This window comes from Amia ocellicauda, chromosome 4 (genome assembly GCF_036373705.1).
Source record: "Amia ocellicauda isolate fAmiCal2 chromosome 4, fAmiCal2.hap1, whole genome shotgun sequence".
Classification (NCBI taxonomy): domain Eukaryota; kingdom Metazoa; phylum Chordata; class Actinopteri; order Amiiformes; family Amiidae; genus Amia; species Amia ocellicauda.
In genome coordinates, this window is record NC_089853.1 from 4,949,895 (window position 1) to 4,975,360 (window position 25,466).

The window sequence follows — 25,466 nt, forward strand, 5'->3', positions numbered from 1 at the left end:
TGCGGGACAGGGCAGGAGAGTGTTGGTTGCGTAAGTGTAGCGCAGATCTGCGCTGATTAGCACGGGTCCGCCAATGGGATCAGTGGGATTGTGCAGATCTGCGCAGAACTGCGGGCATCTGCGCCACAAGAGCACTGTGTCACAGCGCTGTGCAGCTCACACTCACCGAAACCGACGTGTAGGTGCTTCACTTGTGGGTTTATCTCGCAGGTCAAGAAGAGCATAGAGGTATAAAGTCTCAGTTCACAACTTTAATCTGAACTATGCAATCAATAGCAGACAAAACAATATATAACAAATACTGTCGTACCTTTTGATAGGTAAATCATATAAAAATGCTCATGTGTTTAATTTTAATTTGCTGAATGTATACTTTATGTTGTATGGAAGTGTTTTGTGTGTGTGTGCGTGCTCTCTCCTGGGATGAGTTCAACTTATGCAAAACTTACTTTTGGAATAATTTAATAATAAAAAAAAATAAAAAATGTGTATATATATATATATATATATATATATATATATATATATATATATATATATATAATGTAGAATACATTTTAATATAGAAGGCTAGTTTAAGTTTTTCTGTGTGTGGGTTTCATAAAGGTAAGTCTTGCTGTAATCACTGTGCCCCTAGTCACACATTTAACAACATTGCTGCAATTACAGCTGCATTGTTACCCGGGCGGGGGTCAGACTCCAGGAGGACACAAACTCCTGACAGACCCCACCCAGCAAGACAGCTGTCCGGGACCAGTATCCACACACACACACACACATGCTTCATGCGTTTTTCATTTCACATTCATTGATCTTGTTTGAATCTGGTCACGTTAGGATATGTGTGCTGTCTGCCCTCTTATGCATTATTAATATTGTTGATACAGTAAACATTTCAGGATTTCAGCAGCAAGCCTTAGGATCAGCCGTTGTTATTAAGGAAAATATTGAACAAAATCTGAAAAAACTCAAACTGTAGGTTATATAAAATAAGTTTCCTGCTAAATTCCTGCATCTGGGAAAATTAAACGTGTCAATGCACCGCGTTTGGCACCACAGAGAAAAAGCGGAAATCGTTCCCGAAGGCATACTTTAATCAATTTATATTGATTGATTGAAACGAAGTACAATTATAACATTTCACCAAAAGCCTTGTTCGCTGCCACAAATATGACGTTTCTTTCTCCAAATCGCCCCTTGATGCGGATGTCACTCAGGGTTTCTTTGCTCAAGTCTACTGTCTGATGCCATGACGACATTCGTGTAGTTATTTGTTATTTTTTTAAATGTCTTGTCGGGATCTTCTTTTCAATGCAGCAGCAATAGACAAGTGTAAAAAGTTATCCCCTGAAACAATTTTACATTTTCCACTTATGTCAGTCAGAATTTAAAAACACCCCAAACACCTGTCAATCATTGTCTTCTTTCAAAATAAACCAATCTACACCTTTGTGTTTATAAATATGCTGCAAAATACTGCAAGTGGACCATTTCAGTATCTTGCAATTTCCTTACTGGAGTAGATTTAAAAATAATAATTCTTAATCACTTTTTTTTTTTGTATGGTACCTGCTGAAAAATGTGAGCTAGAGCTCCCACCCCAGGAGCCACGGCTGGGTGTTAACCTCAGAGCATCAGCTCTGCTTCTGGTTTCATTCTTCAGTGGGCAGTCAGTGACCGTTTAAGGCTGAACAAAAAGGAACTTGCATTAAGCTTTGATACAACTATGGGTGTCTAAAATGGTGCCGAACTCCTCTGAGTTACATTAGTGAGTAGACTCATCTTCATTTTTGGAGCTTTCATGAACGAAGGTTTCAGGAGTATTTGATGAACCACGTATAGACCAGGTTTGCCACCACAGAGCTAAAAGCACTTCCTCAGCTATTTCTCATGTCAATGAGCGTAAAAGCCCTCGACAACTGACTGCACAGACTCCAGTGTCACGTTGCAGACACTTAGGAAAGAGGAGAAAGATAACTGCTGATCAAGTGCAGAGCACAATGGGGTAAAGTCATTATGCCAAATGCATCACAAACCAAACAAACTGAACACATTCCCTATCGAGATAATATTCAATATTGTAATGAAGCACAATTCCACTCAGTAAGACTTCATTAAACCACACCCAGCTAGAATTAGACCAGTTTGAACAGTAAACGGATGCTTAAGAACGTAAGAACATAAGAAAGTGTCCAGTGGAGAGGAGCCCATTCGCCCCATCATGCTCGTTTGGTGTCCATTAATAAATAAGTGATCAAGGATCCTATCCAGTCTGTTTTTGAATGTTCCCAAATCGTCTCTTCAGCCACATCGCTGGGGAGTTTGTTCAGATTGTGACGCCTCTCTGTGTGAAGAAGTGTCTCTTGTTTTCTGTCTTGAATGCCTTGAAGCCCAATTTCCATTTGTGTCCCCGGGTGCGTGTGTCCCTGCTGATCTGGAAAAGCTCCTCTGGTTTGATGTGGTCGATGCCTTTCATGATTTTGAAGACTTGGATCAAGTCCCCACGTAGTCTCCTCTGTTCCAGCGTGAAACGGTTCAGTTCCTCAGTAGGACTTTCCTTTCAGACCTGGAATAAGTCTGGTTGCTCTCCTCTGAACTGCCTCTAGAGCAGCGATATCTTTCTTGAAGTGTGGAGTCCAGAACTGTCCACAGTATCCAGATGAGCTCTAACTAGTACATTGTACAGTCTGAACATCACTGCCCTTGTTCTCAATTCGACACTTTTGACAATATACCCTAGCATTGCGTTTGCCATTTTTATTGCTTCCCCACATTGTTTGGATGGAGAAAGTGAGGAGTCCACATAGACTCCTAGGTCTTTCTCATGCGTTACTTAATCTAGTTCTATTCCTCCCATAGTGTAACTATAGTGGACATTTTTATTACCTGCATGCTTGTGGTAAAAGGAGACCCTTTTTGAAAACATGTTCATCATTGTTTAGTCTCAGGGCAGCTATCAGATGAAATGATTCTGAGGACACATGATGGCAGTTATTATTTGCATGATTTCGAACAATATCTCAGGCCAGATTAATAATGTCACACTAAGTATTTCACACTTTAACACACTTTTCCACTGTGGTCTGGAAATGGCCAGTGACTAAAGGACCGATGGAGGGAATGGAACAGCTTGTTAAAAGGGATTTTCCAGGGCGTGACGATGACCCTGCCTTTCTTTCTGGGCCTATGGGATTTGCATATGTAGCTATAGGACAAATATATGCATTTACTTTCCTAAAAAAGGGCTTTGTTAATATATTTCTTAAATGCAAAATCGCTTCACAGGTTTTATGCTCAAAAGAACCTCCCCGTGTTTCTCTCGTCCAATCAATGTCAGGTGATGCAATGTTGTGTTGCCAACAAAAGCTTTCTGATTGACCAACTCCCAGGTGACTCCCCCCCCCACCGTCCCCAAAGTGGACAGAGCAGAAAAATAAGATCCCAGATCTACATCAATTAAACACTGTTTACTACCCTGTGTAAACACTGCATATGTTTGCCTTCCTTGGTTTATCAAACATACCACCCTGATTCCTTGAGTTAAGCTCATCTTATGTTAATCAATTCGGAAACACAATGCGGAAGCTCCTGCTGGGGAGGGGGACGGTGTTGGGGAAACTGAGTCAGTTTGAGGGTGTCTTGCAACTCATTACTTACCATATTTGTTTAACACTTTCAAAATATGTATATATAATGTTTCAAGATGCACAAAAAACAACGACAGATTTTTGTTGTTTTGCAATTGTTTTACAACCTACAATGACAGAATGAAGATGAAACTGAACACAATACAGGGTGTTACCTACACAAGGACGTGACAAACGCTTCACTCATGTGGAATATCCATTTCTCCTGTCAGCTGTAGTACACTACGAGTATAATCACAATCAGAGTGAATCTATCCGAGGTGGATGGAGTCTAACGAGTTCGATATACAGAACATCTATTGCATCTGTTATTTACAACTGCATGGAACAATAACACAACGATGTGAAATATAACACATTCTCATATACTAAATAAGAAGAATAGTCATTTGTAGGTAAAGCGTAACAACCCGAGATAGTAAAGCTTCTGTACTCGGACTCCTCTCAAGCTCCAGATGAGATTCAGCTCAAGGCATCGTGAAACTGGTTGCCAGCTTCGTTTTCCAGTTTCGATACCTGTCCACACAAGAAGGGAATAGACAAATCAGCCCTGCGTGTAGTTTCATGGAAGAAACCGTGATAACAGCGCAATGGACACCCCCAGAGGAAGCTGAATAGTTCCTTGTTCAAGGTAAATGTCTACACAAAGAAATAATCTTCTGATATAAAGATTGACAAATTATGTTTTTGACCGATAGGCCGGCAGTCTCACCTGCTCGTCTATACACCTGAACTGCCAGGGCCAGCGCGTGTTGTACAGGAAAGGCCTCAGATCGTAGCGGTTGTCGTCGGGGCTGTAGTTCTCGGCGTGGTAGGCCGGAGTCACGGTGGTCATTTTGTGTCTGTTTATGGAGTGCATCCGAAAGAAGTGCTTCACTTTTGTAGCCACCTAGAAAGAGATCAAGTGAGTGGTTTGGAAAGGATCAAACAAGACAATTAACTTCCTAATAACATAAATGCTCAGGTATATTGTGAAAAGTGTGTAATTGAGAACAAGGGCAGTGATGTTCAGACTGTACAATGTACTAGTTAGAGCTCATCTGGATACTGTGCACAGTTCTGGGCTCCAAAGTTCAAGACAGATATCGCTGCTCTAGAGGCAGTTCAGAGGAGAGCAACCAGACTTATTCCAGGTCTGAAGGGAATGTCCTACTGAGAGACTGAGGACCTGAACCTTTTCACCCTGGAACAGAAGAGACTACGTGGGGACTTGATCCAAGTCTTCAAAATCATGAAAGACATCGACCACATCAAACCAGAGGAGCTTTTCCAGATCAGCAGGGACACACGCACCCGGGGACACAAATGGAAATTGGGCTTCAAGGCATTCAAGACAGAAAACAGGAGACACTTCTTCACACAGAGAGGCGTCACAATCTGAACAAACTCCCCAGCGATGTGGCTGAAGAGACAATTTGGGAACATCCAAAAACAGACTGGATAGGATCCTTGATCACTGAGTTATTAAATGGACACCAAACGAGCACGATGGGGCGAATGGCCTCCTCTCGATTGGACACTTTCTTAAGTTCTTATGATCAAGTAATACATATATATATATAGCAACAACCACACTGGAAAATCAGGTTATATTTAGATTTAGGTATTTTTTAATATGAATATTATTCTTCAGAGGGAAAACAAAATGCAAATCCCGAGAGACACTCAGCCTGTGGGGATCATGCCGTTATCAAGGCCAGTTAATGCATCACTAAACCTCTTAGAGATCAGGGCCTCAATCAACCGCCTGCTTGATCAGCCGGGGTTATCATAACCAGCTATGTAGTTAAGTGCGTTATCTCCTAAACGCATTGTGTGTTAATGTGCCATCCAGCCCATGTCCTGCCGAAACCAGCTGCCACGGATTAATGACTGACCTGCGCCGGGGAGCAGATCTCTCTCCAGGTGTGGATGAGTTTACAGAACATGCTGTACGGCCCACACTTGGCGATCTTCCGCAGCCTCCCGAACACGGACAGCTCAGAGTAGGTCATGCCCATGTCAGACTGGTGGAAAGAAAGAGAGAGAAAGAACGGGTAATTCTCATGAGCACGGCTTCCCGAGAGAATGACTCCAGATGTGGAAAAGGTATATTATTTGGCTTTAGACCCTTAAGGGCAGGAATAAATCAGTAAGGTTCTGTTTTAAGCTCAAACTTAAGACGTTCCAGTTTCCTTAAAAAGAAAACCCTGGCAAAACAAGCTCAGTAAACTCTGCTATTAATGGAGCTACAGTTGTTAACCGATACCTGTTAGAGTTCTTGCTCTGTTGTTTTGCTTTATTATGGTTCAGCCCAACAAAAATCAAACCACAAAACATAAAACAACATTTTGCTTCGCAGGGGTTTATCTGCTGATATCCAGTTCTCTGATTAGCATACCAAACACTCCGGCACTGACCTCATCAGTTTGCAAAATCTGACCGTCTGACAGCGGCTCCAGCTCGGCTGTGGGAGGAGCAGACATGATACTGCGAGAAAAACAGGAAACAGGAAACCGTGTGGGGACACATTGACACTTTAACCCAATTCGGGGGGGGGGGGGGGGCGGTGAGGACCACTTGTATCACCCAGATTCTACTTGTCAGATCTCCAAACCGCTGCGTGGGGTTCTAGGCAAGACAATTCACGCACTATTGCCACACACATCTACACATCTGCTCTCCTGGGCCGTACCTGCACAGGGCAGTCAGCTGGAACTTGTCAAAACAATACTGCAGAAAGCCCCGCAGGTCCGTCTTGCTGATACCGCCGATAGGATTGATGTCGGCACTGGAGCAATCGTACTTGGTCAGATATCCCGTCAGGCTGAAACCGGTGAGATAAAAGAAGGGTGAGGTGATCCGATAATGTGGTTCTGAAAATGTCAGCTATTAGAACGCTCAGCGAGTCAGAGACACAGCTTTTGCAGGCTTGCAGACTTATTATGAGTTTGCTGTTGAAGTCCTCAGAGCTTGCATATCAATGAATGTGCCATCTGCAACACCAGTGCATTACAGAAAGAAATATGGCAGCTGTGCCTGTGATGACATTTCCCGGCGTATCCTTAAACAGCCACCCTTCTCTCTCTCACTCACCACTCGTCCACGTTGGCCGATCCCAGGACCAGCAGTCCTCCGGGTTTGCCCCGAGACCAGAGGCTCAGCTGAGCAAAAAGATAAGCCAGGACCATCCTGATGCGAGCCTGCAAATACCCGTTTGATAGTTAATACACATCAATAATAATAGTAAAAGTATCCTATAGATTTTCTGTTTATTTTCATATTGATCATATCTGCAGAAAGAAAGGCCACACCTCAAAAATCCAATAAGAACCACCTGTTCCATCTTCCCTATAAGATCAGCCTTCGTCCCTATTCCAGAACCCCAGAGAACCCCCACCTGCACGTTCTGGAGAGCCAGGTTCTCCCTCGGACTGCCGCCATTCGCACGGAACCGCGGCAGCTTGCCTGTCGCCAAGGAGAAGATTCCCAGCATGCCTTTCACTGCCAGATCAATGTTGAGGTTTAAGTGATAGCTGAAGAAGCACAAGAGAAAACAAGCGCAGATCGCAGAGTCAGCCGACACTGAATCTCTCACCAAAGACTGGTTTGAGATTGCGGGAGGAGCCGAGCAAACAACCGGAGCGTAGCCAAAGAGCAGCGTTTGAAGAGAACGCGGCGTTAGTAAAAGCGCGTTAGGCCCTCGATCTCACCTGCCGATCTGGGCGGCCAGCTCCTTGGCCCGGCCGCACGTGTCCGCGGAGGAGTTCTCACTCGCCATGTAGCAGGTGGTGAAAATCCGGCCGCACAGCTCCTTGGGGTCCCGAGGAGAGTAGGAGAGGTCGTTCACTATCCTCCGGACATCCGCCAACACCTGGGCATCTAAACACACAAGAGGCAGGGGGGATTAAACCAGATTCGGCGTGGAGAATCACCAGGTCCGTGGAAGGCTCTGCTACTCTGTGCTTCACTTGAATAAGTTTGTTCTCACGCAAAAGGTCAGAAGAGATCAGGCTCTCGTCAGCAGATTATAGGACTGAGTTTCGTGTCAGAACGGTGATATTAACAGTGTCTCTCTCAAAGCAGGGCGGTTTGTCATATTTACAATTACTACTCTATGACTGGTTTTCAAACCGGTCCTGGAGGACCCCCTGCCCAGCTGGTTTGTGTTCCAACCGAGGTCTTAATTGCTTAATTGAATACTTAATTGAACTAAAGAGGCAATATAACATTAAATTAAGGAATTAAAACTTGAAACAGATTTGGAACAGAAAAAAGGCAGTATTTATGTACTCAGTCTCTGTTATGATTTATGAGGATGATAAATAGGAAGGTATTCTTAATTAATTCATCGTTTAGTCTAATACTGCTGCAAGGATGCGAGGCAGTGGGACAGTTTTAGATGTGCCGAATACTAACTTCCGTTCTGCACAGCCAGACACACTTGGCGGCACAGGGAGTGGACGATGCAGGCTGTGGCCGAGCTGTCGATCCCCCCGCTGAGGGGCAGGAGGAAGCCGGCCTGGGAGACAGACGGAAAACATTCAGAGGTTGTCTCGTGTGGATTCTTCTAGTCCAATTTTCATTACCAAAAAGAAACGCATGAAGAAGCACTTCAATGTAAAAACAGTGACTCGTAATCAGTTTGAGATGTCCCTGCAGGTCCGGGACTGTGGTTTAATGTGGTCGATGCCTTTCATGATCTTGACGGCTAATATTCACGTCTTTGGGGGTGGGGGGGGTTCTACGCTCATATAATCTGAATGGATTATAAGAACATTATATTCCATCCAGAACCCCAGTTCAGAGCTACGTGACTTACACCCGGGATGTCGAGATATGAAGGATCGTTGTTATTCTTTCACGTGAATTTCAATGTTTCTTGTATAAAATATTTCAAATCGTGCAGGAGAAACATGAGGACGTCACCCTCACCTGGCCGCTGCGTCTCAGGTAGTCCCACAGCCAACACGCCGGGCCCAGGCTTCGCAGACACGACATAACGAAGGAAAGTAAATCACATCATGTCCTAATTCATAAATAATAAAATGTATAATCTATACACACTAAAAATAGCCTTTCTTTCTTGGGTTGTCTACACTTCTGGGTGTTACTTGTTTTTCTCCAGTTCCTTTACACTCCAGCTGCTATAAAATGAGTTAAACTGGATGAAATCAGTGTCACACCAAACTATACAATCCTGTGAAGGGCCAGTGTTTGCAAAATACCTTTCCGTGACATTTCATGTAATTTAGCCCTGAGGAGACTTAGCCGAAATCAAACACATACACATTTGCTAGTACTTTATACCAGAAATCAGCATGGAGAATAATTTAAGCAAAAATTACAAAATCGCATTCTTACACAATAAGCAAGAGATCAAATTTAACCTGTAGGTCAGTGGTCCTCCCTGGTCCTGGGGACGCCCTGTGCTGCTGGGTTGTGTTCCAACTGAGCTCTCAATTACTTAATTACTAGTAGGGTGCTTTATTGAACCCTAATTGAACAAATCATTTGCCTAATCTGAGATCTTAATTTACATTAAATTATTGTAGATTCCATGTAAAGTATGGAACTGTAGATGGAACTTGAAATCTCCCACTTATAAGCTACACATTTTAAAGTCAAATTGATTAAATTAGTTCAAATGAGGGTGCAATTAAATGACAGAGGTTGGCTGGAACAAAACCCACCAGGGCAGGGGATCCCGGGACCAGGATTATGATCCAGGTCTATAGGTGCTTTAAACTTATGTTTTAACACAGGGGTGTGACTCCAGTCCTGGGGGGCCGCAGTCTCTGCTGGGTTTTGTTCCAGCCCAGCTCTTGGCTCCTTAATTGGTTGAATTAATCAATTAACTGGATTAATTGAACACTTCTCTCCAGACTCTGAAGATATTCAGTGTTTTGAGTCATTGACAAATTATCATGTAGTTTTATGGCTGATACAATATCAAGGTTTTAGATAAGCCTACCTGAGTAAATAATGACATTCATTAAGTAATTGGGATCTCCTGTTGGGACAAAGACCAGTAGACACTGTGGCCCCCCAGGACTGGAGTCTGACACCCCTGTTTTAATACATAATCGCGTTCCAGGGCTCACCTGATCTCCTCCTCCGGTGTGTGAAATTTCCACTCAATCGGCTCGATGGATGGGATGTAGAGATCGCTGCTGTCACACAAGGCAAAGTCTACTTTAACTCTGTAATAGAGCTCAGAAGAATTTTCCTACACAAAACAAGACAGAACAAGCACTGAAACACCCGCTGACTCGGGACATATTACTTTCTATAGCACTAGAGCTCTGCATATAACTTCACAGGACTGAAATAGTTCTGTGACATCAATCACCTGCGTCCCTGGATGTTAAAATGTACCCTAATGAACAAACTTCAAACTGAACGATGCACAAGAATACAAACCGCATCATGTAGGAACACAGGTTATTTAAACAGCCACCAAACATGTCACATGGGACAAAACTTTAGAATAAATACCATGATGCATTCGCCTCTGTAGCTTTGAACTTCGTCCAGATCCACCGTGGCAGTGAGAACGTCCTGGGAGGGAAGAAAGGCTTCTGAGTTGTGTTTATTGGTTTTACAATAGTAAGTCTGAACTAAAAAAACTAAATATAAAAGTTTAATGAGTAAATAAATTGGGGAATTCAAAATTAAGTTCTGGGTTATAAACTTGCAATTGTCTTAAGAACATCGTGCTCCTCTGATCATTATCAATTGAAGATTCTTAAGCATACCCAATATTTAAATAACATTTCTGTGCCAGATGCCCTATTTCAAGTGTAACAGGGGAAACGCCAAAATCAGTTGGATTGATTCACAGGGATTTCGGCTCTTACCACGTCTTCCAAGGAGAACTGGGGTCCCTGGGCTACTACACTCCCATTGATCGAGATCATGGCGCAGCCGTCGTAGTACAGGCGGTCCCCATCACAGCCTTTCTGATTGGCCAATAAGTAGACCCCCCCACTCTGCGGAGGAAAGGAAAGGACAGTCAGCGGAGGCACAGATTTCACTTCAGTTCGTCTCGTCTGGCCCGGCCCAGTCACACGCAACGGAAAGAACCCGTACGAGATGCCGCCACCTGGTGGAGACAATGCCTTTGTTGACATGTTTTAAGTCCGGTGTAAAAATAATTCGATTGACCAAGGACTTAAAACGGTTACCAATCCGACCGTGCACGATCCAATCCGTGTTCGTCGCTCACCTTGGCCGTAGCCGACTTCACCAGCGCGACTCGCCGGTGGGCTTTGCGGAGCTCGTGATGGCTGGCCGAGGAGTTGGTGAAGATCTCCACGCCGTCCAGGCCCATGTCGATGTGGGGGCTGCAGAACACACGCGACAGTGTGACAGTTTACATCACTTTCTATGCTTTTTCATGATTTGGTTGACGGGTCCATATATCTGTGATTCACTGCATTGAAATCTTGCGGGCAGAGCCGCAATCTCCCGTCGGGGCAGAGTTTACCTCCTCGAATTCCACAGCTCGGCGCAGATCTCGCTCCCAAGACACGTGTCTCTGGTGGCCAGGACCCCGTCTCCGATCGGCACGGTTTGCTTGAAAAGAGAAAAACTTCTTAAAAAGAGAACACGGCCACAGAAGGACACCCTGCTCTGGAATGAGACGCGATACTGGAGAACACCTAGATCCACGAACTGCTGCAAGAAACAGCGTCTTCACGAGGGGTGGACATTTACAACAGTGAACACATTTGATTCTGTCATTTACGCCCTAAAACAGTTCAAACCAAACTTAACAGTTCTAATCCCTCTGCTCTCACCTGCCCTGTCACCTCCTGGATCAGTCTAGGGAGAACATATTCTTCCACATGTCTAGAGACAAGAGACAACACAACAAATTAATCAATTTCTAATCAAAACATCACAGCACTACATCGCCAAAAACACCAGAAGAGCTTGACATTGTATACAGTGATCTCACACACAGAGAAAGCAGATCACATTCACTTTGTCCTCTGAACCGTTTCGTAGGACACATATCGATCAAACCAAACAGACACTGAAGACACTATTCCCGTACCTGGCTGTCTTCCACGGGGAAAACCAGCGCAGTTCCCTGTAGTTGCCATAATTTGCCATCTGCATTTTGGGACGAATCAATAAGACTTTTCTGTGGGGGAAAAAAAAAAAGATGAATTGTTTCTTTAGAGTTTTAAGGTATTTCTCTAAGTCTTTTAGTCTTGACTTTCAATTCATCCACATCAAATCTGCTGCTCTTGTTCAGAAATACATATTTTGAGTGCATCTAAGTTTGGTTCAACGTCTAGAACAGTCCTTCCGGAAACTCGAGCACTTACTTGTTCAGAAATATGACTCTGCAGTTGTAGCGCGAACTGTGGTGCATAACGGGCCTGCGATCGGGAGGACAAAAGGACAGCATTAATAAGCCTTGATTCACCGGAAGGTTTTAAAGTTAACTGGACACAACGAGATCCTGATGGCCTCCGGCACACATACATGCCCACATCGCAAATGATGTCCCGAGTGACCGGAGACAACAGCAGCTCCTTCAACACTTGGAAACAGTGCAGGACCGTGTCCGTCTCGTAGAAGTGATCCGAGCAGCCGTAACCACTGGTGGGAGAGGAGAGAGATGTGAAAACGTGCAGCTGATGCTTATGAAGTTAACAAACAGACTGACACCTAGCGCTGTGTTAAGGACAATGGCACTGCACGTCAGGAAAGTGGTCTCTTCAAATGCCCGTCTGACAGGTTGGCTGCAGTAATTATCAAAAAGGCAGATACTCACCATACTTCCAGTTCAGGCCCAAGTCTGTATCTCGCTCCTTTGGATTTTGCGATTTCAATGCCTGTATATTGGAAAGCAACATGATTTTGTTTCCCTCTCTCTCTCGGGGAGGCAGGGGGTGAACTGCATAACACATTTCCAGTTTAATTGAATGATTTACACTTTAGGGGGACAAAGTCCATTGAAAGCAAATCTACTGTCAAAGAAAGGGTGTTTGGGCTTTCCATCCTTTAGCCTGCATTCAGATCGCACTAACTAAATACATAGATAAATGTGTATATAGTACTGGTGCGCAAACATGAAATCAGCTTAATCCTGAAATACCGAAAGAGCATTCAGACAGCAGCCTTGGTGAAGGTTACTCTTCAGTGATACATGTTACGATTCTATCAGTTACGAATATTATTATAGAACTCAGATACTTTATTGGGATACTCTTTCAAACATATTGGCACAGATACACTATTTTACAATCTGCGAAACGTTGTCCTAGTTTAAACGAAAACGCGGTTTCACACCAAATACATTAAAACCTACTAGTCCCACTGGTCTGCAAGCACTGAAGAAAAATGTGTTTACACTGTTTAACCCCTGCACGCCCCCTGCCGAGCTGCGCATGTCAAAAATACAATACATAATAATAATACAATAATATGTCCCAGTTATCTTAGTAATTATTGCACATTGTATATTGCTTTTAGGCTATTGCATAGGCTACTTAACACAATATTGTGTTTTGCTTTTCGGCTGTTGCATACTGAACACATGCCTTAAAAAGTCTCTTACTTTTCACAATTCTTGCAAGATTGCCCTCGAAATCCAGCGCCCACTGATTGAGCGAGCAGGTCGCCACAGTCACTTTGCGACCCATCCCGGCGGTGCAGCGCGTCAGGCGGCTCTCTTCCCCCGGAGCGCACACTTCCGCGGCAGGGAGCGTAATCCCACCGCGCTGCGCGGCTCCGCCAATGGGATCGCAGGCGTCCTGCAGATCTGCGCAGACGCGCGGAAGTCTGCGTTACGCGACTGCCACTTCCGGGTCTCGCCACGATAACTTCCTGGTCAGGATTTAAAGGGGCCGTTCACCTTTCCTGCGCAGTGCCGGGTTCAGAGCAGGACCCAGACGTGCAGAGGGAGCATCTGTCTGCTGAGGGACACGGACAGTCAGCTCTGAAACAGTTTACACGACACGTGATGCTGCTGGCGACTGTGGTCACGTTATGTAATTATAGGTTATTAACTGGTATTTCAAGTCTAACAAGTCTTTTGTGCAGTATCACATTAAAATAATTATTATCTCTCTGAACCCTATTATAACACTACTATGGAAAATAAATACTGTTTGTATAAACACACTTTCTTTTGAAATTGCCATAACAGTTAAATACATCAATTTCTCAATAATGTGTTAATTGATTGATTTAATTAAAGTAATCTCGATCTATTCTGATTCCACGGAGCCTATAGTCGATATAGATTGCTACATGAAAATGTATGTACTTGCATTGCACTTTTATTGAGAATGCTATTGCCAGTATTTAGTTTATACTCCGGTGTTTACAATAAGTTGAGTTTATCACAAAATGTAATGCAAATAATACAGAATATGTTAAAATTATCTTGTAGTGTGTCATAGTGGACAAAGAAAAGTGCAGGGGACAAAAGCAGCCTCGTGTGGCCCTTTTTACGAACTTGCAGAGAGCCTCACCGGTGGGGAAGCCGGTGAATGAAACAACGCGCCCGAACTAAACCGGTCTGTCTTGACTTGCGCAGCCGTGGTGAGAGTACAAAACGCCATCTTGGGTGATAACCACGCTCCTGAAAACGCAACATGCATCCACACACAACGTGTTTAATGCTTACGCTTCAATAAAACATATTTTAAATCTTCGATCTGTTACAATCAACCCTTTAACCCCTGATGTATAGCTATATGATCTATAGCGGTGGTGAATGGCAAAAATGACACCTGCAGAGTGGTCCTACTGAAAAAAACAACCAAAATTGGGCATTCCTATTTATTGAATAGCTGAGTGTTAAAGTGCATATGCATAGATTGCCACGTTTAAATCTACATCAGTGGTTTTCAAACCAGTCCTGGAGTACCCCCTGCCTTGGTGGCTTTTGTTCCAACTGAGGTTTTAATTGCTTAATTTAATCCTTAATTGACCTAACAAAGCAATATACCATTCAATTAAGTAATTAAGACCTAGGTTGGAACAAAAACCAGCAGGGCAGGGGGTACTCCAGGACCGGTTTGAAAACCACTGATCTACGTGACCTTTTGCGATATTGATGATGATGATGTCTAACCCTGGTAATCTAACTGCAACAGGTTAATCAGCTGTATGTATTTTAAAATATATTGTATTTTTCTTTTAATGATTATTCTGGTAAATGTACAGCCTGTATCCTTGGACTTAATCTATGTTACCTTTAATTGTTGGTTGTAAATCAGGGTTTCCCAATCCTGGTCCCCCCTACCCTGCTGGTTTTTGTTCCAACCTAGCTCTCAATTACTTAATTGAACCCTTAATTGAAGTAACAACCTGTTCAGATTTTACTTTTTAAATTGTGTGATAAAAGAGCTGATTTAGGACATTAGTTAAATTAAGGGTTCAATTAAGTAATTGAGAGTTCGGTTGGAACAAAAAAACAGCAGGGCAGGGGCTCCTCCGGGACCAGGGCAGGGAATCACTGCTGTAAATGCTCTGCCCTTGTCTAACCTTGCCATGCCAATAAAGCTCTTTTGATTTTATTTCTTTCTTTATTTTTAGTGGAACTGTAGGGCCAGATCTTCTCTCTGTGCACTGATCAGCAGGAATGGTGAAGATCTTGGTGTTAATTGCTTTAGCACACGCTTAGTGTATTTTATGGGCGACCCTTGTGCATCACTTATCTGAGGCCTCACCCGAGGAGGCGGCACGGAGGCGCCGCCGGATCAGACGCTGGTGGCTTCAGCCTCTCTGTCCAATCAGGAGGCAGGGCGGTGTGGCGTCCGGGCGAGCTGGGCGCTGATTGGTCAGATCTCCTTGCGCTATGCACGAAGAGGAGGCGGATATTAGGCGTGGCTTCTCGATCTTGTATTAATATACATGAGGAGGATGCAGCGATTGGTCGGATCCTCTCGATATATGAATATACATGAGGAGGAGGGAGTGGCACTGTGTTATGAATGGTGCTCTTTTATCCGCCTGTGACAAACATCTGGGGGGAGGCGCACATTATAATCCAAAGTAGCCCTTTTCCATAGGACGGGAAATACAAACGGTAAGTGAAACATTATAACTTAGCAGTGCTCTGATGAAGATTTGTTTCATATTTATATTCATCCATGTACATAGATTGCATTATATATATGTGTAAAAATTGAATTTAGTTTAATTATTAACATTATTATCTTGGTCCGCTTTTTCTGATCGCAATGCACTGCTATTAGTTACCAGTGCTGTAGGTAAGCCTTCAAATCGGAAGGTGGGCTACATTGGGTTTTATTTTTTTACAGTCATACAGCAGAATATGTACAATATGAGCTAAGCGACAGGATGCCGATGTTTTTAAAATACTAGAGTTGCCATATGGTCTGTGTGCAGCCTTTTGTTATGACGCTGAATTGTTCGCATAAGGCTGTGCTCCCTAGTGTTGCAAAAAGAAAAGCATCTGGGGAAGTATATGAAAATGGAGACTATACGATACACTGTAACTGTCCCTTTAAAGGGCAGACGGGAAAAACGAGTGGCAGGTCACCGGCTAAACGCACGATCAACCGTCTCCACAGAGAGCTCTGCGACATTACTGATCAGGCGTGCTTATATTAAAAGCACTGCGTTTCGAGGGCATGGCACAAGTGGGTCACTACGGTGGAAACGCATTTTGCAAGCCCTAGTGTTATTGCTAGTGGTGTGGCAGTCCGTATCTCAAAGTGGTATATTGTTTAATAGATGTATCGGAAATTGATTCACATTATTCATTATCTATATAGATAGGCTGGTGATGTCAGATGTTAACTGAGGCTGGTTTACTTTCCTACATGCTGCTGCTGCTGCTGCAATAATGTACTGGTGTATGTAGTGCACTTTGTGTTGCAGTGCCTGATAGAGCTATCCTCTGCATTGGGTTATATTTCAAATGCATTTTCTGTTCAAGGGAACATTGTGATTTTATTGTACTATCCTGATAGAAGATATATTTTATCACAAGCCATGGATGTTGTAGATCCTTTTCACTGAAACGTTTTGTTAGAAGAAAGCAGGAAGTTTGTACTGGACACATTATTGTTTAAGTCACGTTTCAGCCTCTTGGATAGATTGTACTTGTAAAGCAGAAAAAGTGAAAGATTCTTATGCCCAGTGTTTGTTATTTTTGCTGCACCTTTACACAGCACTTTCATTTCAGTCTCTGTTACTGTTGTGAACCTCCTGAAGTCAAGGGGATCCGGCCCAATGCCTTGCCTGGTGCCGCTGTCTCTAAAGACCTCCTGAACTGTGACACCGCTTTCCAGTGAAATGTTATCACGTCCAATGGGCTGTTGTAAAATAAAGTGCTGATAAAGTACAAGCAGTTGAAAAGCAGACCCAAGAGATTTAATGCATAAATATCCTTACCAGCAGTCAATACAAGTTGTTGAGTTTTTCCTGTCGTACAAAAGGAGGCCGTGCTGTCAATGTCTAAAACCTCAAGCCAAAGACAAGGCTTGTGGTTCTGCCTGTTTACTTCACTGTGGGTTTCATATCACTCACACTTCACACAGTATTTAACTTTCCTAAAAGTGTACCACAGAATAAACGTTTGTTTGATCATTTTGTTTTCCTACTTCTATGGTTCTCTATGAAACTATCTTTTATCTATCATTGTTTACTGTATACTGGCCCTAGGATGAGGTGTTGTGAAGTACTGAGAAACAAAGCTTCGGATACACCTCTGTAGCACTAGATGCTGCTGTTCATTGAGATTAGCAGCTGTGTGTACATTGTCACGTTTCCATTTTATCCAATTAATAACAGAATCTGCTTTTTGTTAGAATTTTGCTAGAATGTATCGTTGCATTTTGTGAACACTGTTGAAATGTAAGAGATTGTTACATGGGTCAAAGAGAGTGGGCATGTGTTTCAGTAATGTCACATGCTCAACAAAAAGGCCCTGTCTTTGAACTGCTCATAGACATGGGTCAGAGTTTCAAAACATGCCAGTGATGGAAACCAAGGGGAAATGCTGTGCGGTACAGACAGACTTCCCAGAGCATTGCAAACTAGAGCTCTGGCATGAGTTCCTTCTTTACCAAAATGCCCACTTATTAACTGTGGCCTTCCTAAACTTTATTTGCAGTGTATTTTACAGTAATGATTTATTAATGTCTGCTGGTAGCATTCTCTATAGGGTCTGTGCACATGTTTAAGTTTACAGACGCAAAAGAGCATCAGTTTCATAGCTGTCTAACATCTTCATAAAACTGCAAGATGTGTAACCCAATGCAGACAAGTCCCAAAGGCTGCTCGGCTTGTTTTTCTCTTACTTGGATGCCCTCCAAATAGGTTAACCGGACTAAACACTGTCTATGAGCAAAGTTTTCCTCAGTGTTGACCATTCCTTCTCTGGCTGTCCCTCCCCGTTTCTTGTTTTTGAAATGCCCATCGTTCGAATACAGATTCTATATGTTTGAATTCTAATAAGCTAGTTCTGTAGACTGCAGAAAGTCCATTTGGTTACACATTCAAAATACCTAGATTGTTTTACCCCACATACAGGCGATTGCCTGAATTAAACAAACCAAAACCCATTCTAAGTAGGAGATCTAGGTAAATGAATTAGTCTGCTGGAGTTTACACTTTTCAGCTGAGTATGGGAGGGCCTGATGTTTTATACTGAATAAGACTTGCAGTTAAGGTGTCTGGAGAATGACAAATCAACAAAGAGAAACACAAAAGTCTTCAACTAGCTTTTGTTCAATGATAACCTATTTACAGGGCCATTAATGTCCTCTTGTGAAATACGTTCTGATTAAACCACAGTAAATCGCAGGAAGGCGGCACAATGTTTTTGTCTTGTTGATAATAATGTGTTTTGTGTCGAGGAAAGGCAGGACATAGTTCCTCAAAATTACTCTGAAGGAGTCTGTGTGTCAGTCAGTAGTTTGAGTTATGTGGACAAAGTACATCTTTCACTTGTAGCTCATATGCATATCCTTTGCTTCTGAAGAATGATTTTAATAACTATTGTATATCTCTCCAATATCTTTTTTTCAACAAGACAATTATCACATTACTTATTTTCAAGGATGAGCTTATAATGGTTTGAAGACTGAACTTTATTGTAACAGTGTCTTATCCATTGGTTTTAATTTAATGTGGTTCTTGGTATCAGTTCCTTTATCAATAAGCCAAGTGATGTTATGTAACCTTTCAGGTTTGCCAACTTTAAAGGGTAAGTTTGTTTTATAAACCTGTGTTGCCAACCTGTATTCACCACACCCCCCTGGGCATAAGGAACCAGTGTTTCTTTAGGGTAAATAAATGGCACTGCATAAATGTGTTAATTGTATTTTTGTTCCTGTTGTTTATCCTGAGTGCATGTGGCAATTTATTATAAAGTCATATCTACAGCATCAATGAAAAGGGACGAATATTAGGCTAGAATACTTCTTTGTAGCTTACTTGTAGTTATAGTACATAAAAGAGCATTTCTCTGAGAATGTGCTCATCCTCCAGAAACTGCGCCTGCCTTCCTGCGTCTATGGATTCGGCCCTTAACCGTTATTCTCCTCTTCACCGCTCAGATAGCTATGGCTGCTCCCCAGGCGTCAGGGAGTGCGAGGCGACGGGCCAGGAACCCAGCGAATGGCGTGGGGTCCGCTGACAAGGAACAGCTGGGACAGTGGGGAAGAGCCTGGTAAGTCAACCACATTTGAATCCTCGTTTAGGGGGGGGACGGACCTCCCTCCCAAGTACAACTTTTACCATTTGCATTCATTTTAAATAGTTTGCTTTCACTTTTCCTGTGATCATCAAACTGGAAACACGTCATAATGTCTTGAAAGGATATTCCATGTAATAACACTTTCGTATTTTTCAGATGTATAGCAATAGTTAAGTGTTCAGTGGCGTGGGGGACTAGAGGCAAAATATAAACGTCTCAATAAACATTTCACTGGCGGGCCATTCCAGTGCTTTTTGCAAAACCTGGCCATTGTAGGAACCTGTCCACTCCCTGTTGTGGGAGGAGCCAGAGTGATTGTGGGATAGTGTTGCTTCATTGTAAAACAGACTTCTGAGACCTTAAACCAGTCCTTAATTGTAAGAGGGAAACCCAGATCTGGTGTATTTATGTATTCATAAATGGCCACACGTTAACTAAATAATTTTCGGCTTCGCACTGATAGTCTCTGCAGAGCTGTTGTAAAACAGACCTGCACACCACACGTTTCTCTTCAGTCAAGCACACATGTCCACTTCTGAAAACAAAGTATTTCCTTAGTGGGGTGACGGACGCTTATGGCCATGTCTGGCACCAGATAGTTAACTGTCTAGAAAACCTGGATGCGTCCAGATGAATAAGCTAGTGGAATCTGGGCATTTATCTCTAGTCAAAGCCAGAATTTATTGTAATGCTCGTTTATCAGGAAGTACCATTATAGCTGCCGTACATTTGTAGTGCAGCAATACCAATCTGGAAACTGCAGCTTACCTTTGACCCTTGGACTAATGACATTCATATTTGATGTATTGTGTAGGGAGGTTGATTGGTGCTCTCTGATCGCTGTGATCTCGCTGCTCTGCCTGGCGCCCTTCATCGTGTTTTATTTTGTGATGGCCTGTGACCAGTATCAGTGCTCTGTGACAGCGCCGGCACTGGACTTGTACAGCGGCAAGACAAGCCTCTCGGAGATCTGGAATAGGGCTCCTTCCTTCAGCTGGACGGCTGCGAAGATCTACGCAATATGGGTCGTTTTCCAGGTAAGGAAAAGGGTAACGTGGATGCATAATGATGTGCAGGTGACACTGACATGGTGGAATGATCCGCTGTAAGCACGCACATCTGTGAACTTTTCTTTGAATTGGGATTCAAGGGATTCAAGATGGAAAACAGGAGACACTTCTTCACACGGAGAGGCGTCACAATCTGAACAAACTCCCCAGCAATGTGGCTGAAGAGACAATTTGGGAACATTCAAAAACAGACTGGATAGGATCCTTGATCACTTAGTTATTAATGGACACCAAACGAGCACAATGGGGCGAATGGCCTCCTCTTGATTGGACACTTTCTTATGTTCTGATGTTCTTGAGTAATTCAGTCTGTTTCTAGAGCTATATATTACTCAGTATTTTTCAGTGCAATTTCTAAATACTCCATGTTCAAATTTACTCCTACTCTGTGAATCCTTCTTAGGCTTTGATAACATGAAGGAGGCGAAGAACCCTTTTATAGGTTCGTCAGCTAATCGGCCACTCCTCCAGATAGAATCTCTTCAGCTCCTCCGGGGGGTGTAGCATGTAAAATTCATAACATACATTCGGTATTGGATTGATGTCTGGAGACTGATGGCTAATCGAAAACCTTGGTTTCATCACCTCCAGCTTTGCTTTTTGTGCCTGTTGTTAGTTTTTTAGAAATTACATTGCCGCAGAATGATTTATTCAGCGAGACATTTGTATTTCTACGCGGACGCCGTAACTAATGAGGGGGAAACTGGTTATTTCGCAGAATTAGTCAATTTCTCATTCTGGAGACGTGGCCCAGAGTTAATAATTCATGTGGATCATGTTGCGATTGCCATGGTGAGTAATGGACATGATTACTCCGCACTAACGAAGCAGACCTTGTGTCCGTCTCAGGTCCTGCTGTACATATGTATCCCAGACGTGTGCCACCAGGTCCTGCCGGGATACATGGGCGGAGTGCAGGACGGGGCCCGGACCCCAGCAGGTACGATCCAGATGTCTGTGAGAGTCATGAAGAGAGCGGGAAAACTGTCCGCTGCTTCTGTAAATACAGTTTTGCTGGGATGAGTTAGGGACTTAAGACTTCGCGTCTTAAGTCCCTAACCCATCCCAGCAAGATTTTATTTACTTACTAACCATTAAAGGGAAGTATTACGGTTTTAGTAATACAATGTAAAAAGTCTAATTTAGCTGGTGTAATATATTAGTGTATTTATAAGGTGGTAGGGCCTTACATAATGATGAGACATTACCAGTCTGTCACTTCATCCCTTCCCTCTCCTTGACCCCTTTAAATAATAGTTAACAGGTTAAAAAGATTAAAAAGACGTTCCTCCGGTTTTGTAGTAACATCTTCTGTGTCTCTGTTTCCCCTGGCAGGTCATGTAAACAGATACGAGATCAATGGTTTGCAGTCTTGGATTTTAACTCACACCCTGTGGTTTGCAAACGCGTATTACTTCAGATGGTTCTCTCCTACCATCATCTTCGACAACTGGATTCCTCTGCTCTGGTGCACCAATATCCTGGGCTATGCAGTGTCCACGTTCGTGTTTATAAAGGCCTACTTGTTCCCCACCAACTCGAAAGACTGGTATGTGTTTTCATTTCTCTTAAGTGAACAAACTTAAGTAACGCATTACTCTGCAAACAATATAAATACAGGCGCATCCCTGCAAATCTGGAGTTGTAAAACCATTGCTATACAAATTAAAAGTACAAAAAAGCCCACTATCACTATTATTTGAGCACATGAAGCCTGATATAATCTTGTTAACATATCAAATACTAAATCCTGGTTGAAATTGTTCTAATAACTCTTTTAAAACTGTTGCAGCAAATTTACTGGCAATATCTTCTACGACTACATGATGGGAATTGAGTTTAATCCCCGCATCGGGAAGTGGTTTGATTTCAAACTGTTCTTCAACGGGCGCCCGGGGATCATCGCCTGGACCCTCGTCAACCTCTCCTTCGCTGCCAAACAGCAGGAGCTCTACGGTCAGGTGACCAACTCCATGATCCTGGTCAACGTTCTCCAGGTGAGAGAGAGCTTTTTCATCCGCAGTCTTGCGCTATTTACACTGCGTTCTGGGGACCGAGAAAGTGTGTTCGTACAGTATTTAGTAAAGACCAGCTGAATTGTTATCCTAATGAATTGTTTTTAATTAACTGCAGGCCATATATGTCTTGGATTTCTTCTGGAATGAGGCTTGGTACCTGAAGACCATCGATATCTGCCACGACCACTTCGGCTGGTACCTGGGCTGGGGCGATTGCGTCTGGTTGCCCTTCCTGTACACACTACAGGTTCGTCACCATTCCACTTATTTCCATGGCCACAAAAACATGCCAAAGCCAAGGACTGTAATAATCCAAGTCACATCTTCACAAACATCCCGACAACAAGGGCCACTGAACCCTTTCCTGGTCGTTCTTTGACTGGCAGTGTGTCTCCTCTTGTTTTGTCCTCAGGGTCTGTACCTGGTCTATCATCCAGTCCAGCTCTCCACTGCCAACGCTGTGGGAGTCCTGCTCTTAGGTCTGGTGGCCTATTACATCTTCAGGATGACCAATCACCAGAAAGACCTGTTCCGGCGCACGGAGGGCAAGTGCACGATCTGGGGCAGGGAGCCGGCATACATCCAGTGCAGCTACAGCTTGGTGGACGGCACAAAGCACCGCAGCAAGCTCATGATCTCCGGCTTCTGGGGCGTGGCGCGGCATTTCAACTACACCGGCGACCTGCTGGGCTCGCTGTCCTACTGCCTGGCCTGCGGATTCAGTCACCTGCTGCCCTACTTTTACATCATCTACATGACTATCCTGCTGGTGCACCGCTGCGTTCGCGACGAGCACCGCTGCTCCAGTAAATACGGCAAGGACTGGAAGCGCTACACAGATGCCGTGCCGTACCGCCTCGTGCCTGGCATTTTTTAGGTTGCAAAACTTTTATACGTCGAATATTTTTTTTTTTGTGTGGAAATTCTACCAAAACGTACATATCTATGTATTTTTTCTGTGCTTTTGCTGTGGGAGGAGTTTTTGGGAATGTAGGTTGGGGGGGGGGGGGTGGGAGAGATCACTGTAAAGGTTCCCTGTCATAGATAACATTTCAAGTTTTGATTGGTGAGGTGAGGAACTCCAGCAGAAACACAACACTTCTTTGTCAAAGAGAAAAATGGTTAAGCACGTACTAGCGGACTATGACGGATTTCTGATTCCGTTGGCTTCATCTCAATGGATAGACATGCCTGCTTCAGAGATTAAACTGGTAACATCTTTTAGGTTCCCTTACTGGTGAGCTGAAAACATACTTCATACGTAGCAGAATTACATGCACCGGCATATAAAGGAGGACGTGGTTTTTATAAAAAATGTAGCATTTTATGGGTTTTCAAATGCTAGGTAACCGTTCTAAAATTATCTGGATCTACAAATGTTCTAATAAAATGGCAGAAATAGTGCAGAAGCAACTAACTCTCCATGTGCCGGTGTGGTGGGGTGCTGAGCAATGCTGCCAATCTGGCATAGGCCGGGAAACAAGGCGGCCACATAGGAGGGCTGTCGGCTGCATCGACGCCTTACTGGGATTTTCCTGCACGGAGCCATTCGTGAAAACAAACACAGAACGAGATTTTTAAAATGCTAAGTAATCTATTTTACTACTGGAAACAATTCCAATTTACTTTGAAACATACTTAAATCACTGTTAAGACCAGGAGAACTAAGGTCTTGAGTTACGTCTGATTTTTAAATATTTTCCAGAAAAGGGAGCGAAACACAAACTGTATTTGTCTTGAACTGAAAAAGATTGTATTAAAGACTGTTGGGCGTTAATTCACTTTACATACTCCTGTGTATTTATTGATGCATCTCTTATTTATAGATTTTTCAGGTGTACATGTGTGTTTTTTCTAACAGAACTCCAGGAAACCGATGACACCCTGAAAATCCGGGACTCAAAAACCAATCATACCTTAGAGCAAAAAAATAAAATAATGCTATGGATTCCAGTCCACAGGTGCGGTTGTGTGTATCCAAGGGATGCACTTCAACAGCAGTCCAAAAACCGCACGATCGCCTAGAAATGAAAGAATGTGAAATGGGTCAGAATGGGTTTTGGGGGAAATTCTGCACGACCCATGACAGGATGCAACGCGGAGGAGAACCAGCTGTTGTGTGAGTAGCTGCTGTAGGAGGACTTTCTTGCTGAAGGCCCTGTTGACCACATCCATCCATAGACAACCCTAGCACAACACTATCAACACATTTCAGAACATTAATGCCAACACATTGGAGCAACGCTTGAGCTTTTTAGCCTGTCTTCCTTTTAGAAGCACACAATAAAAAAAGGACAAAATACGTTAAACAGGCATTTCAAAATATAGTATCCTGCTACATTATTTGCAAAAAGGCATGTATGCATAACTTAAACGCCTCAACCGACCCCTGGGACTGTGTATACATTCACAAACAAATCTGCCGGGTTTACACACAATCTTCATGTTTATCTTGGCTCTGGATGCGAGATTGTGAGCCATCCGTTTCTGTTTCTAAGGATAACGTCAGTTGTGATTATAATGCAGAGAACAGAAAACTGCAAACCGACAGGTAGGCACAATGCAAAATAAGACCCGAGAGCGGCTCTGTGGTCTCCTGAGGGCTCTGCGCAAAGCTGTTTACCCAGAAATCACTTCTGAGCTGGTGTGTGCGAGGCCATATGGGAGATAATTTAAACACCTACACAACAGCAAAATTAAGCTGTGTGGGTTGTCTTTTTTGAGTTTGTGTGTGTGTGTGTGTGTGTGTGTGTGTGTGAGATGATTTTTAGTGCTTACTGTGTTTAAAAAAATCTGATCGAGTGAACGACAGTAAATTAATAAAATATATTTTAATCAGTATTGATGCTTTTAGCTTTTGGTTTTAAAGTAAACGAGAAAATTTGGAAATATACCCTGAATGGTTAGGAGACAAGAAAATTGATGGTCCTAAAGGATTTAAGAGATCTGATGCACGAGAGCAGCAACACACATTTCGAAGCCCCGTCGTCTGTAACAAATAGGCACAGGTTGGAGCGGGATTTCAGTTTATTTACATTTGAGTTAGGCCAAG

General features: G+C 43.2%; 2 protein-coding genes across 2 annotated transcripts; one reads left to right on the plus strand and one right to left on the minus strand.

Moving 5' to 3' along the window:
• Positions 1 to 3,723: 3,723 nt before the first annotated feature.
• Positions 3,724 to 13,376, minus strand: nadsyn1 (NAD synthetase 1). Its single transcript, XM_066700591.1, has 21 exons — positions 13,204 to 13,376; positions 12,418 to 12,478; positions 12,126 to 12,242; positions 11,966 to 12,019; positions 11,689 to 11,778; positions 11,429 to 11,480; positions 11,116 to 11,204; positions 10,855 to 10,972; positions 10,487 to 10,618; positions 10,125 to 10,187; positions 9,731 to 9,855; positions 8,562 to 8,610; positions 8,046 to 8,148; positions 7,340 to 7,508; positions 7,027 to 7,162; positions 6,723 to 6,829; positions 6,322 to 6,453; positions 6,047 to 6,116; positions 5,525 to 5,653; positions 4,360 to 4,536; positions 3,724 to 4,163 (listed from the first exon to the last, which is right to left on the minus strand). Exons 1-21 carry the CDS (start codon positions 13,286 to 13,288, stop codon positions 4,110 to 4,112), a joined length of 2,112 nt encoding a protein of 703 aa, XP_066556688.1. The 5' UTR covers positions 13,289 to 13,376; the 3' UTR covers positions 3,724 to 4,109.
• A 2,200-nt stretch (positions 13,377 to 15,576) lies between these two features.
• On the plus strand, positions 15,577 to 24,196 carry dhcr7 (7-dehydrocholesterol reductase). The gene is made up of 8 exons (XM_066700592.1): positions 15,577 to 15,684; positions 19,187 to 19,299; positions 20,141 to 20,363; positions 21,246 to 21,336; positions 21,732 to 21,945; positions 22,189 to 22,393; positions 22,530 to 22,661; positions 22,827 to 24,196. The coding sequence occupies exons 2-8, from the start codon at positions 19,193 to 19,195 to the stop codon at positions 23,289 to 23,291; spliced, it is 1,437 nt and encodes a 478-aa protein (XP_066556689.1). The 5' UTR covers positions 15,577 to 15,684; positions 19,187 to 19,192; the 3' UTR covers positions 23,292 to 24,196.
• The last annotated feature ends 1,270 nt before the right edge of the window (positions 24,197 to 25,466 follow it).

Excerpts from the sequence above, each read along its gene's own strand:
- nadsyn1 (XM_066700591.1), bottom strand. The coding sequence starts at position 13,288 with ATGGGTCGCAAAGTGACTGTGGCGACCTGCTCGCTCAATCAGTGGGCG. Across the intron at positions 11,205-11,428 it reads TCCAGGAGGTGACAGGGCAG|CAAACCGTGCCGATCGGAGA; the intron begins GTGAGAGCAGAG and ends TCTCTTTTCAAG. Across the intron at positions 10,973-11,115 it reads GAGCTGTGGAATTCGAGGAG|CCCCCACATCGACATGGGCC; the intron begins GTAAACTCTGCC and ends TGTGTTCTGCAG.
- dhcr7 (XM_066700592.1), top strand. The coding sequence starts at position 19,193 with ATGGCTGCTCCCCAGGCGTCAGGGAGTGCGAGGCGACGGGCCAGGAAC. Across the intron at positions 19,300-20,140 it reads GGACAGTGGGGAAGAGCCTG|GGAGGTTGATTGGTGCTCTC; the intron begins GTAAGTCAACCA and ends TGTATTGTGTAG. Across the intron at positions 21,946-22,188 it reads CCCACCAACTCGAAAGACTG|CAAATTTACTGGCAATATCT; the intron begins GTATGTGTTTTC and ends AAACTGTTGCAG.